The sequence below is a fragment of the Haliotis rubra genome, unplaced genomic scaffold, assembly GCF_003918875.1.
Source record: "Haliotis rubra isolate DU_JTF1 unplaced genomic scaffold, ASM391887v1 Scf106, whole genome shotgun sequence".
NCBI lineage: Eukaryota > Metazoa > Mollusca > Gastropoda > Lepetellida > Haliotidae > Haliotis > Haliotis rubra.
This window is the reverse complement of record NW_025764959.1, coordinates 511,003-524,676: the sequence shown is the minus strand read 5'-3', so window position 1 is coordinate 524,676 and position 13,674 is coordinate 511,003. Positions and strand designations below refer to the sequence as shown.

Below are 13,674 nucleotides of genomic sequence, written 5' to 3'. Positions count from 1 at the left end.
CAGTACATGTACCCCATCTTGGGCCCTGCAGGGTGTCATGGAATCCTGCCTTCTTGGCAGTGATGTGTTCAAGACATGGTGGAATAATAAAGACCGAGATTTTTGGTGGAAGTTAAGCCTTCTCTTTACTGCTTGCTTGCTTGTTGTACACAATGATGTATAAAGCACATTTTGTTTTTGAATGGGTTGTGAGGAAATTATCACCTTTTTGTGCTGCATTCATGGATACAACAGCGCATTAGCAAAGAAATATCTGAGGGAGTTCGGACGAAAATGTCACATTTTAAGGAGACAGTGGCTATCAAAGAACAAGAAATTGTCTTTTAATTTGAGTTTGAAGCAAGACATAATATAATGACTTGGTTTAGTCATAATATGTTATCAGGGAAATATGATCTTGCCTTTGACAACTTTAATTACTGTTCATTGTAATCTTGTGGATGGCAACAGTTAATTAGCTTGCATTGTACTGGCATTAGAGAGTATTTGTGTGTCGTATATTTGCTACACTTCTTTGCAGTCAAACTGGTCCTGTATTAGAAACTGTTAATGCATTTAACCATTTGGATATATGATATGTTAGTTATAAGTTGTTTTATGTAAGTTATAAGTTGATTTATGGTTTAGTTGATGTGTTTACTGTCAGACATGAATATGAATAATAGATCATGAGCTATATCAAAATACCGCAGCTGTTTCCATTGTCTGACTTTCTACAAACAGTTTCCAACACACAACTCCATTAGGCAATATCTATTCAGATATAGGTAAAATTAAGCCCAAATGACTGTCAAAAATTTGATACGGTCAGCTTGAATTTCATCTGCCTGTGGGGGGCTTAGAATGTGTAGTTTCAGTTCTGGCCACCAGATGGCAGCTAACCTATCACTAGGGGGGAACCTCCAGGTCAGCCGCCATCTTGTAAGAAACAAATGAATTGGTCTGGGGCAAGGCTGTGCCTTATCAAGAGTTCTCCATTCCTATCTGCCTGGTAGCTTCCAAATTGGGCATCAGACATCATTCTCCATGTTCTAGAGTTGCTTGTTTCATTAACAGGCCTGGCTTTGGAGAGTTGCAGCTGAAATAGAAATCCCCAAACTGATGGCCCAATAGTACTGGATTTGTGATGTTGTGTGTTTGGTTTGATTCTGCGTATGGTTACAGCATCACAATTGTAATGCTTTCATCTCTGTTTCCAGCTGTGTTCTGTGTTTTTGCTTTATGGGCGTCAACCCTACTCGTCTTCTTATATTCAAACAGTCTTCTTATATTCAAACTTGATCCGCCATTGGTGGATCGAGAGTAATAAATACTTAAAATTCTCTCTATGAAGCATATATCAATGGAAAGCAATTCCTCGTGTGTTTTATAAATCTATGAAATATGAGGAGATACTTTTTTGAGAATGACAAAAATCATCAAATTTCCTCTGTGGTAACTTTCAAATTATTTATTTTAGGTTATGTAAATGTTCAATTTAAACTCAAAACCAGACCTGTTTACAAGAAATACGAGATTCAAAATGAAAACAGTTGCTCAACATGCACTCCATGCTTGTCGTCCATGATGGAGCTTTTGGATGGCCAGAAGGAACAGGAACATTTTAGCCTAGTTCCCATGCTTCCCCCATAAAAAGACAATGTGGATGTGCTGGAACTTACAATGCCTTGTTTCAATGACTTCCAGCCAAGTTTCAGTTCCACATTGCAGGGTGTACGATAGTTTTCACCTTGTGACACATGTCCATGTTCAGGGTCCCTGGTGGCTGGGATTATCATTGCCATTACAAAAGTTTTGGGGGAATATGTTGGGTTCGTTTAGTGGAGGCCATTGGGAGTTTTTGTGATAGGAGTGTTAATGTTAATCAGGGTTCTTTTGTTGAATCCTTGCAGGCAACACAGGGGTTAAAAAATCCCATTGCCTGATGGCCGGGACAAGTCAGTTTTCATTTCGGGCAATCAAATAATGGTATCTTACTTGTCCGTGGGCTATTAGATAATCTCTGCTTATGGTTTCAAACTGCAAATAAACTTGGATTTCATTTCATATCTGCTCAAAATGTAGCAAATGTAGTTCACCATGATAATTAAGTACAGTTATCCTTCTTTGCCATTCATGACTTCTCGATAAATAGTCCAGTGAACATTAACATCAAATACCATGTTGATTTATTCTTTCATAATTACATCGTCATGATTATGTCATAAAAATCAGGGCAAGTGAAAAATTAACCAGGACAAGTTACTTTCTTAAAGTCACTTGCCCTGTGGCACGGTGGCAAGTGGCTTTAAAAAAAAATAATTAGGAACCCCTGCAACAAATTATTATGTAACAAAATATAAAAAAATTCAAATATTGCAAGATCACACATTATGTGTTATTGTCATTCAGAGCTCAGAAAATTATGTTTTGCATTACCTCTAGATTATCTTATGGCTACGTAGGTACATGACATATTTATCCTTTTAGCAAACACCTGGTGTCATGTCTCATTTTCTTACATTTCTTATAGTATTGCTGTTTTGGCTTTTACACTCAACAGAATTTGTTTTGACTGATAAATTCACTGGTGATTTTTATGTTTAACATATATATCAATCCTTCTCTGGAATGTGTTTCCAGTTTTCACTTATATGACTATTTGGTAGCGAAAGAGGAATTTACATTTTCAAATCCAAAATGTTCAGCACTAAGGAATCATTAAGATTCAAATTTACCATAAATGACACACCACCTAAAAGTCAATCGAGAACCTGACTGGTCACTTAAAACCTCAAAATTCGTCCACTGAGATTAGTATTTGACAGGCGGGAAGTGGCCGAATATTGAAATCATGAAATTGTCAGACTCAGAACTAGTCCACATAATTACTGCACATGACTCATCTCCATTCATCAATAGGGGGTGCTAAATCAACGTTGGTCGTACAGTAGAGACTGTGTGTTAAACGGTTCGCATTGGAACTCTTTGTTGGCTGAAGGGCGAGATTCTCGTCTTTGTTGGATAGAGTGACGGAGCCTCAGGATTAATTTGGACTCCACTGAAAAAGTTTGAAATGCGATTTATGGTTGACGTTTTAGGAGCGAATAAATACGTTCTACGGGGAAAGCGATGTGGCGATTTCAAAATGACACATAAACATGTTGCATTGACATCTAATTGTAATTTTAGTGGAATCACATATCATATTTGGGAACTATATTTCCCCTGTCAAGAACCATGCTATCATACAGTTTGATTTATGTGAGACACTTTTACAACCAAAATGTCATTAACATCATATTACCCAGAAAAAACCATTTTGAAACTTTCATTAATATGAATATTGCCGATTGGAAATGAATCACAGTTGAAAGAATCGTCCTCCTATTACAAAACCTGCAGACAGTAGCTGTCTGTCTTTTCCTCAAGAACCAGACCTTGTGACCAGTCAGTGGCAAGGGTGACACTTTCTTCATTTGTTGAGAGAAGAAAACACTGATATTTGTAATCTCCATCTGTGAAAGCTGACAAAGATGAAGGACACTGGAGCACATGAATCTAGCACCCATTACTGGGTGGCAACATTGGAAATTTAATCCAGCATCTGCGTACCTCAGAGGAGTTATTTGACAGCCTGAATGGGGCCACAACAGATAGATGTGTACATGGTATATGTGGGCCAGACAACCTGCCATGCTTGTCTCCTGCTTAATTTAACAGCATTCTCAAATTCCTGTCAAAAGTGCCACCTATACTTCATCGAAAAGTGAGGTTTCAGATGACTAGTGGACAGGCAGAGTAAATACCTAGTCTATTTTGTCCGCAGTTCATTTTTGAATTTTTGTGCACTAAGACTGAAGTTATGGAAAGTTCCGCATTTGAGCTTAACTTTCAGCAATATCTTCAAATTCCTGACTGCCAAAGTGCCATGTTTGAACTAAAACATGTGTTTTGAATCAGTAGTGGTCAGGCAGTTTGCGAAATTGTTTCAAAATTTTGCCAGCCAGTCGGGCTCTCTATGCTTGAAAGTTACAAGCTCACAAAATAATTCACTAACCCGAAATTCGAATGTAGACATTCATCATTTTATTGCTAATATGATGAACCTTTTTATCAGACCATAATCTTGCATGATTTAAAAGTGTATTATAAGTTAACAAGTTGGGGAGATTGATATATTTAGAAAATGACCCCATGAAAATTCACTGACCAGTCAGGTGACTGTGGAGATTGACTGGCCCGACTGGATTTTCACTCATCACAGGCTAGAAGGCCAATGGCTATTTCGCACACCGTGGTCATGCATGGTGAATACCATTGGCTGACTGTCTAGTCTGCATTTTAGAAGGTGGTCAAATATATATGGGATTACACTTTCTTATACTTACGGGGCGGTGGGGTAGCCTAATGGTTAAAGCGTTGGCTCGTCACGCCGAAGACCCGGGTTCGAATCTCCACATGGGTACAATGTGTGAAGCCCATTTCTGGTGTCCCCCGCCATATTGTTGCTGGAATATTGCTAAAAGCGGCGTAAAACCAAACTCAGTCAGTCAGTCTTATACTTACAGATTCTAGTACTGTTTGTTTGTTCGAGTCCCACCTTGGAAATCGTCGGTTCAAATCCTGATTGGGACTCAACCCAAGATTCAGTACTAGAACCTCACCTTACTGAGAAACTGTAGTCCGAAATGTAACAGTTGTTGTATCTCGTCTGCAGTACGTTTTGGATGTGTTATGACAGCATTAAGATGAAGCCTCACTGGTTTTATTCTGGGTCAGGAATTCACTAGTCATTCTGAATTTCCATTGTGACAAGTTAGCCTGATGTACCTATTGGTCATCATGCAAAATATACAGCAAATATGTATCAACCTAAACATGGTTATTGTTGAGACTTTCTGTTTTTGGAATCAACAGTTTCTCATGATTTATCATTCTGCAGCTATAAAATGAGTAAAACATGAGAGAAAATGAGTATTTGTTAACTGGTGCCAAGTGTTCCAGGGTTGGGGTAGTCTAGTGGTTAAAGCGTTGGCTCGTCACGCCGAAGACCCAGGTTCGAATCCCCACATGGGTACAATGAGTGAAGCCATTTCTGATGTCTGAAGCCATTATTGCTGGAATATTGCTAAAAACGGCGTAAAACCAAACTCAGTCAGTCCATTATCCAGGACTGAACGACACTGTAATGACTGGAAATTAATAAATAATCAAAACGACTATAAGTTTGAAAATGACATTCCGATTGTTTATTTTATTTAAGTGCTTGTTTCCATCTCATTTATGTATGGGTATTTTGAAATGTTCATGATTATTCATGAGTGAACTGTGGAAGATTTGGAATTGACTTGTGTCTGCCATGCCTGAAATGTGTGAAAGGTTAATAGATTTGTGTTAGATTTATGGCTTTCTTTGTTCATAAATATTGATTGCTTGTAAGTATTAATGGTAGTGTTCAAGTTTCATTCGACAAAACACACTTCAGTTGGCATGCAGAACCTACTAAAATGCTGAATATTAAGAAATTCTATTTATCATGTTTGCAATGGTTCTGTGAAGGTTTCTTATGTATCAAAATATAATATGAATAGTGTATAAGATAGTAATTAACACGTTATACATTTCATGACAACTTGACATGTTTGGGAGATATAGCCATTATTTTATTCCTTTTATTATTCCATGTATGTTAACAAGGTGATAAAAGAAAAATTAAATTGCTTTCAACGACTATAACATGCACAGCCAACTTGTCACCTTGTTATGTCATTATCAAAGTGGCAGATGTGAGAGAGGTGCAAGGTGATTGGCTGACAACAATATGGATGGTACTGACGGGGCAAAATTATTATGTCACATTGACAGATACAGCTAAAACATGCCAACTATTGCTGTATTTTATAATGATGTAAAATATATGTATTAGTATATTAAACACAGCAGTGTGCAAAAATAGAGCTGTAGTTTTGAAAATGACTATAGGAAGTTTTGCATTCTATGTATAAGAAATAGTAAGCAAAAAAATTGCTTCGATTTAAAATTTTAGAGTGATGGAATGACGATATGGGTATGTAAGACTTAACAGTGTGCAAATATATTGCTTTTCTTTTATAATGACTTATTTGAAAGCTTAGGGAGGGTTAAATAGTGATAGCAGTGCATTGGGGCTTGTTTTCACACGCTCGTACCATATTTATTGTGAGATTACTGAAGGACTTGCTAAGTGGTGATAAACTGGAAACATATTTAGCCAGGTCATGCTTCCTGTGACCTGGTCAAGCCTGCTGTATAGGTAGATATTACACCGTATAGCATGGCCATACATGCTAATACTTCTAACAATGAATCACAGTAGGATATAAATGAGATACAGTTCTGATATATGGGAAGATCTGGGTGGGGGGCGTTATTCATCATATTCACCTGCCTCTTTGTTAATCTCATGATGACCAACCTGTGACAGGCTGCCCCTAGGCCCCATGGGACACACAGGACAGCGACAGATGACCAGTAGGAATTTGTTAACGTTTTGACGTTCATGGTACAGATATTGCCAACTGGCCGTGCACCCAGTCTGTGATAGGGGACCACTCACTATCGCATGAGTAGTGATTTGATATGATCTGTTGAATTGTTGGACATTCCATGCTGTCAATCACTTTGACAGATAATATCAATCTTAATTAAAGCCTTTGTCAGCATAGGAAAAATTTGAAATGAGAAAATTGTTATGGCTGCTTTATGAGGTAGAGAATGTTTCTCAAATGGACATTGTTAAGTGACGGACATACTAGACACTGGGCATTTAGATGGACTTGATATTTTAATGGTCAGTTAATTATTGGAGACTGTTTGTCTTGGAATGAGAGTGGATGTTTGTGAAGATGGTATGCCTTGTATCTACACTGTCTGGATCTCGTGATTGTGGCTTCAGCTACATCTTTTTCTGGTCTTTCGTATCTGATGCTGTTTTTATATGCCCAGAGGAAATCTTATCTGAGCTCGAATGATCTTGAAACAGTTACCAAATACAGCAGAATAGTGAGTTACTCAGCTCACCGTTCATTTTAGCTGTTTGCCCAGATTTGATAATTTAATGTTCAGTGAATGCTCCCGAAACTATTTCTCTTACCACACAAATCTTCAGGGACCTTTCATTGCTCTGAGTGGATTACATGTTGGGAAGATCAGCTGTCATCATTTCTGATGTGTCTGGCGGAAATATTGATCTGAATTCAGAGCTGTGTAACAAAAACAGATCATCAAATATTTCAACACACTCTCATTTGTTTTTCCATATTTTGTTTTCTTATGGAGTGTTGTTAGTTTGATATTAATTTTCATAGGGTGATGTTTTAATCGGAGTCCTAATGATATACCGCTGTCTGTAGTGATGCAATTGCTTTCCAAGCTCCCGTGGCTTAGGATCGCTTTTTATGTCTGTAGATGATAGACGATTCCATAAAATGTGCTCTGTGGTTAAAGAAAATCTCACCTATACTGACTCTATTAATATTTTAATTGCTTAGTTATTGAGTGGGGCTCTGAACGACCGAGAATGTTTTTGTCACCAGGGGGAGTCTTTGTGCCGCCAGGCAGGCAGCCGTGGTCGGATTGCTTGAAGAATACACTCTAATCTTTCCTCCAGTGCATTTTCAGAAAATAAATTTTGGCTCAGGTATGGTACGATGGGACAGATGCAGTGAATGTTGAGGGTTCATTCATTCCTAGTTGGGCTTTATGGCTGTTTTATTGATGTTCATGGAGAATTTGTCTGCATGGCTGAAGACAGATAAGGGGAGATAGTCCCTTTGAGTCGGGCCGTGACGTATTGAGCTTCGGAGGTGATACGAGAAGACGACACTTTACATAGTTGATTACAGGTGGAGCGGGATAAGTTGAAATAAAATGTTTCACTGTAAGCAGCGTTTCCAGGGCTGTAGTGTGTGGTCTCAGGGATGTTTCTTGGAGAACTAACAAAGTGTCCTGGACAGTTACATTTGGAAAAAGAATTCTCTAATACTGTGGCTTTCTTATATGTCCTTAGTCTCTTGAAGTTCAAGGTGTTTTAATGTATTCAGTGCAAAGAAGGCAGGGCTGAACATTAAAGCCCCTTCATGTTTATAAGTCCTGTTGTCAAGAAAATGCCAGCTCCCGTGGAAAAACACTAGAAGTATGAATTAATTTTGTATATTTTCAATACACACACCATAATTTGGCCATTTTGGTTCTACTTCAGGCATTTTTACCAACAGTTGCTTCAGGTATGGGGACAAATAATGTCTTCTGAACATATTTTGATAAATACTGGGGTCTTGTTATGTTAGTAATGAAGTGAGTTTAAATGGAGTTGTTCATGGATAAGCCTTCCTCTCTTGTGGCGGATGCTCTGTCCAATGTGTGGATCTTTGCTTATGCTGTTAGCCACTAGAATGGTGGTCTGGAATTGGCTATTTACAGATCACCTTGCTATTGCAGAATGATTGGTAATTGTGGCATAAAATAACATACATTCACTCACACAAGCAATGATACATAATCCTGAAGTAGCATTTCAGGATCTAGAATGTGATTTTGATTTGTGCTTTGAATATAGCGTACTGTTTTATAATGTAACAATTTCATCATTGAAGCTGTGAATTTGTTTTTAATGACCTTGTTAGTTCCCATCTGCTACATTGATGATTTATGTGGATGTGATATATGGGTTTGAGATACTGATGGTGCTGTTTTGTTGCAGGAGCCTCCTTGGACATCTGCCCGAAGCAGCAGACATGTTGTACGAAGGAAATGGAGGAGAAGCTCCAGAGTCTCAGCAAGAAGGATCACACCAGGCAGCTGGAGGAGGCGTACAAGATCATCAGGCTCACCTTCTCCTCACGTACACGCAAGTTTGATGGTAAGTCATGAGTGTGTGTAGGGTGGAGACAGGGTGTTGCTGGGTGTGTCACTGGTTGTGTGGGGCTGTACCAGGGTGTGATGGGTGTGTCATTGGTTGTGTTGGGCTGTACCAGGGTATGATGGTTGTGTCACTGGTTGTGTAGGGTGGACACAGGGTGTTGCTGGATGTGTCACTGGTTCTGTGGGGGCTGTACCAGGGTGTGATGGTTGTGTTGTGGTTCAAGAAGTGGTACACAATGCCATTTAGAAAGTGGTCAAATGTGAGTTTCGATTCCCGGATGGGGCTCAAATAAAAAAATGAAAAAAGTACTAAAATTTATAATTTACTAAGAAAGTGTAATCCCAAATATAACCTATGTTACATTTGATCACTTTCTAAATGGCATTGTGTAATCATCCTGTAATATGACATAAGGTTATACCTAACAATATACACTGAATTACACAACCTATTGAAGTGTAAAGGTGCATAGCATTCTTTCACAGATTTCACCATCCTTGTTTGACTGCCTGCGTTTGGAAACCCAGTGTCTGTGGTACACGTGTGGCTGTTGGTATTAGGTTGCTGCTCCCAGTTGATATTATCACTAATGAGTTACAGCATCACATATCCTAAACTGTGGAACCCAGAGAAGCTTCGGTTCCATGCAATGCTGTAAATGTTAAGTCCCAATTGGACATGGGAGATGTACTGTAGAGATACCCAATCCATCAAACTTTTGAATCTGAAATGTATCCAGTGAATCCTATTCAAGTGGTATTTATGAAACTGTCAAATAAATTCTGTTCAATATTTCCCAGAGGGACCATCTGTGTGAAAGAATTATATGGTGTCAGAACTTTGAATTAACCTTTCCCAAATATCATATCATCTGAGCAGGGGATACAAGAAAATGGTGGATTTTGATACATGTTCCCCAAAACAGCTAATAGTATTTTGAGCAAGCGGATGCATCAGCCTTTATGTAACCTTGACAGCAAGTCCAACAAAAGAATCCAATTCTTGTCCTTAGGCTTCAGGGGGGTGTTGAGTGGTATGGCAGATGCAAACACCCAAAGTGATTTTCTTGGCCCTTATCAGCAAACATTGTTGGAAGTGTGATTGAACCCTCATTTTCTAGTCCCAGGCAAGCTGCAGGGAGTGGAACACAGGGCTTGGAGCTTCTTTCAAAGGAATTCTTATCCTTCGTCTGAGATGTGCCAAAGCATATCCCATCTGAACATATTGTAGGTCCTGATCTGGTACATGTGGTATTTATGGTAGACTGGGGCGGCTGCAGCGATACAGAATGTCATTGCAGGATATGTATCTCAATATCTAACCTTTGGAGCCGCTCGGGAATAGTGCTAAAAGATGCATAAAACTGTATTAACATACTTCCTGGTCACTTCATGGTAGGGAAATATTCATCTGCAGGGTTTTATCGTGACCCCAGCTGGGGCTCCAGGGACCCTAGTGTGAAATATGAGGGTCAGGGCCCCGTTTCACAAAGCTCTCGTAAGCCTAAGATCTCGTAACTTTTCTCGTAGCATTCGTACTTCCTATACTGTTACATAGGAAGTATGAATGCTACGAGAAAAGTTACGAGATATTAGGCCTACGAGAGCTTTGTGAAACGGGGCCCAGGTGGACAAATAAAATGGGGAACATAGAGTACTGTAAAATGTGATTGTTTAATTTCCGGACTAATGGCATCGGGTGGTCAGGCTCGACGACTTGGTTGATGCATGTCGACAGTTCCCAATTGTGCAGATCGATTCTCATGCTGTTTTCACTGGATTGTCTGGTCCAGATTCGATTATTTACAGACAACCGCCATATAGCTGGAATATTGCTGAGTGCGGCGTAAAACTAAACTCACTCACTCACTCATTCTTGGTTATATGAGTCATCCACGGCATTATTTCAGGTGTATGTATGATAGCCTAGTGGTTAAAGCATTGCTTGTCACGCCAAATGCCAAAGTTCGATTGCCCACATTTGTACAATGTGTTTCTGGTGTTCCCCACTGTGATGTTGCTGCAAATGCAGTGTACACCCACACGTACTCAGTCCTGAATGACATCAGTCTGGAACAGGAAACAAGCCAGGCAAGTTGATATCATGAGCAACTACTGACGGTGTTGATTCAGCTGGCTGCTGGACAAACATACGCCCAGAACTAGGCCAGAATACCTATGGCAGATCATAATGGTTTGGACAGGAATATGTCTACATTAGGATTAGGATTGAAGCTATAACCTTGGTCTGGTCGTCCCTTATTTTCTTTCCTTTGTAACTTCAGTCCTCCCTTACTCTTTCATGCACCCTCACTTCAATCAATCAATCACCCACCCACCCACTCACTCACTCACTCATGTTGTACACCAAGGTAACCCCTCATTAATTACTTTGACATGACATGACATTGATGCATGCTTCTGTATTTCACAATTCTTTTGTTTTGTGTTTGGTTGACATTTTGTTTTGATGTTTTAGCAGTGTTCCAACTCTACATGAATTGACAGTCATAATGCATCAAGGGGCGGTGGGGTAGCCTAGTGGTTAAAGCTTTGGCTCGTCACGCCGAAGACCCGGTTTCGAATCCCCACATGGGTACAATGTGTGAAGCCCATCTCTGGTGTCCCCTGCCGTGATGTTGCTGGAATATTGCTAAAAGCGGCGTAAAACCAAACTCAGTCAGTCAGTCATAATGCATCAATGCATTGTTGAAAATTAGAGCCCTTGTTCTTGATCAAAACATTTGGGAAGGGTCTAAGGATTTCGGATGTCAGTTTTGATCATCAGAGGCTTATGTGCATATCTGATATCTTGGGTCACAAATCATTTATGAAATCATTCATGAATTGTGTGCTTGTGTCAGAATGTCAGATTAATGTTGCCAGAAATGGACAGACTCCATCTTATCTTGATGTGAAGGCTGGTAGATGTGATAAGCCCTGTACTGTCCAGATATCTCCCATCTGGCCATTGACAGGTGGTCCGTCCCCGTGGTAACCAGTCTGCTGTGTTATAATAGGGATAACAGTACATCTCTGCCATAGCATAACAGGCTTATCCAGTGCCCTGGTTGGTGTAGAACACATTGTATGTGTCAACACTCAGTGATGTAACATCTCCCAGTAGACTCTCTGATTGATATGATGTTATATCACATCCTCTGGCAAAGTTTCTGACACTCCTGACATCAGTTCATGTAAACCACCTTGTGCCATACTACCAGGCCCTCCCACTAGCTGTGTCCAGTATGCAAAACATTCTATAATGAAAATGTCAGCAGTAATTTGTTGTTTGTGTTCTTCGTGATAGGTGTTTCAGGGTGTTCATAATTTTCAAAATAGAACCACAATGTTAATGACTGCCAGAATCAACTGATACAGTGCACCAGTTAGTCTGTCTCACAGTCCCTGAACCACATTATTTTCCCTACAGCCTAGCCTTCCCTGTAGTGCTAAAGCCCAAACGAAGCAAGTCTAGATTTCCCCAGGTTCAGAATCTCTGGTCTCCCTAGGGTCCTTTTCAATATAAATGGGCTTGTTTGTTACTCTCAAAATTACATATATTCAGAGACTAAGCCTAAGTCTATGCACCAGTCAAACTGGAGAAGTCCATCTAGCTCCACTGATGAAGTCATCTTGCCTCTGCTCACAAAGCCTGCCAAGGATGTACAGATCAATTGAGTTCAGTTGCTGTAGGGCCGTGTTGACAAGTGTCAGATAGTTAGACCCTGTAATTACCTATATTTGGTAGACATGATTGGCAGAACCTTGTTAGTGAGTCCAAGGATTGACTGGACATGGCTGGTTTTCGATAATACCCATAATTCACTGTAATAATGGCTGTATGATGTGCCTTCATTTAGCTGGGATCCTTCGTATGTCTGTTGTAAGCAGCATTGTCAGTGTATTATCCTGTCCCTTGTCCTATTGTATTGAGACTGGATGGCTGCTTAAATCCAATGTGCTTTCAATATTATAAGGTGAATTTAGTGTAAGCATAGAAACCCATGGAAACAAAGGTCTAAAAATATATTTTAATCATTTCAATTTGTCCTTCATAGGATTATTTTGTAGACGGACATTATCTGAGAAAGATGTTCATGTATTTATTTTCTGCCTTTGAGATGTGAAGTATATTTTCATGCGGTACTGTGGCTGAAATATATGCTGATTGTCTACTGACTGCCATGATATAGTTTGAAATGTGCTGACTGCCATGATATAGTTTGAAATGTGCTGACTGCCATGATATAGTTTGAAATGTGCTGACTGCCATGATATAGTTTGAAGTGTGCTGACTGCCATGATATAGTTTGAAATGTGCTGACTGCCATGATATAGTTTGAAATGTGCTGACTGCCATTAAACTAATGAAAACACAAGAAAAATACTTACATTTTCCCCATCAACAACACAAGATATGCATTCTGCTGAGACTAGTTTCAAGAACAGAATCAATTCACAGACATACAAAAGATCATTCTCATATAATTCCTGGTAAGGATATTTACACCAGAATAAAAATAAGCTAATGTATTCCAACAGAGACTTGAAGCAAGTCTGTCTCTCTTCCATGAAGTTTCCTAATGGCTGTTAGGGGCTGTTTGGGTCGTGACCTTTGTCATTGTTGTAGTTATTGTTCCCTGGTTGTATTCAGCAACCAGACACTAACAACCTACCAAAATGAAATTCCTAAGATTTCAGTCGTTGATCTGCTGATTAACCTGTTGACACTGCCGCCACATAAGTTATCATCGCAGCTTGCAAGTCCTGCTTCACCTCATTGTTGTT

At 39.5% G+C, this 13,674-nt stretch overlaps 1 protein-coding gene across 1 annotated transcript in view; it reads left to right on the top strand.

The window, feature by feature from the left end:
- LOC124277431 (glypican-6-like) overlaps positions 1–13,674 on the top strand; it is a 102,382-nt gene that overhangs the window by 13,021 nt on the left and 75,687 nt on the right. Inside the window, exon 2 of the mRNA XM_046713133.1 lies at positions 8,723–8,881. Within this exon, the coding sequence (XP_046569089.1) occupies positions 8,723–8,881 (159 nt within the window). The remainder of the gene's footprint in view (positions 1–8,722; positions 8,882–13,674) is intronic.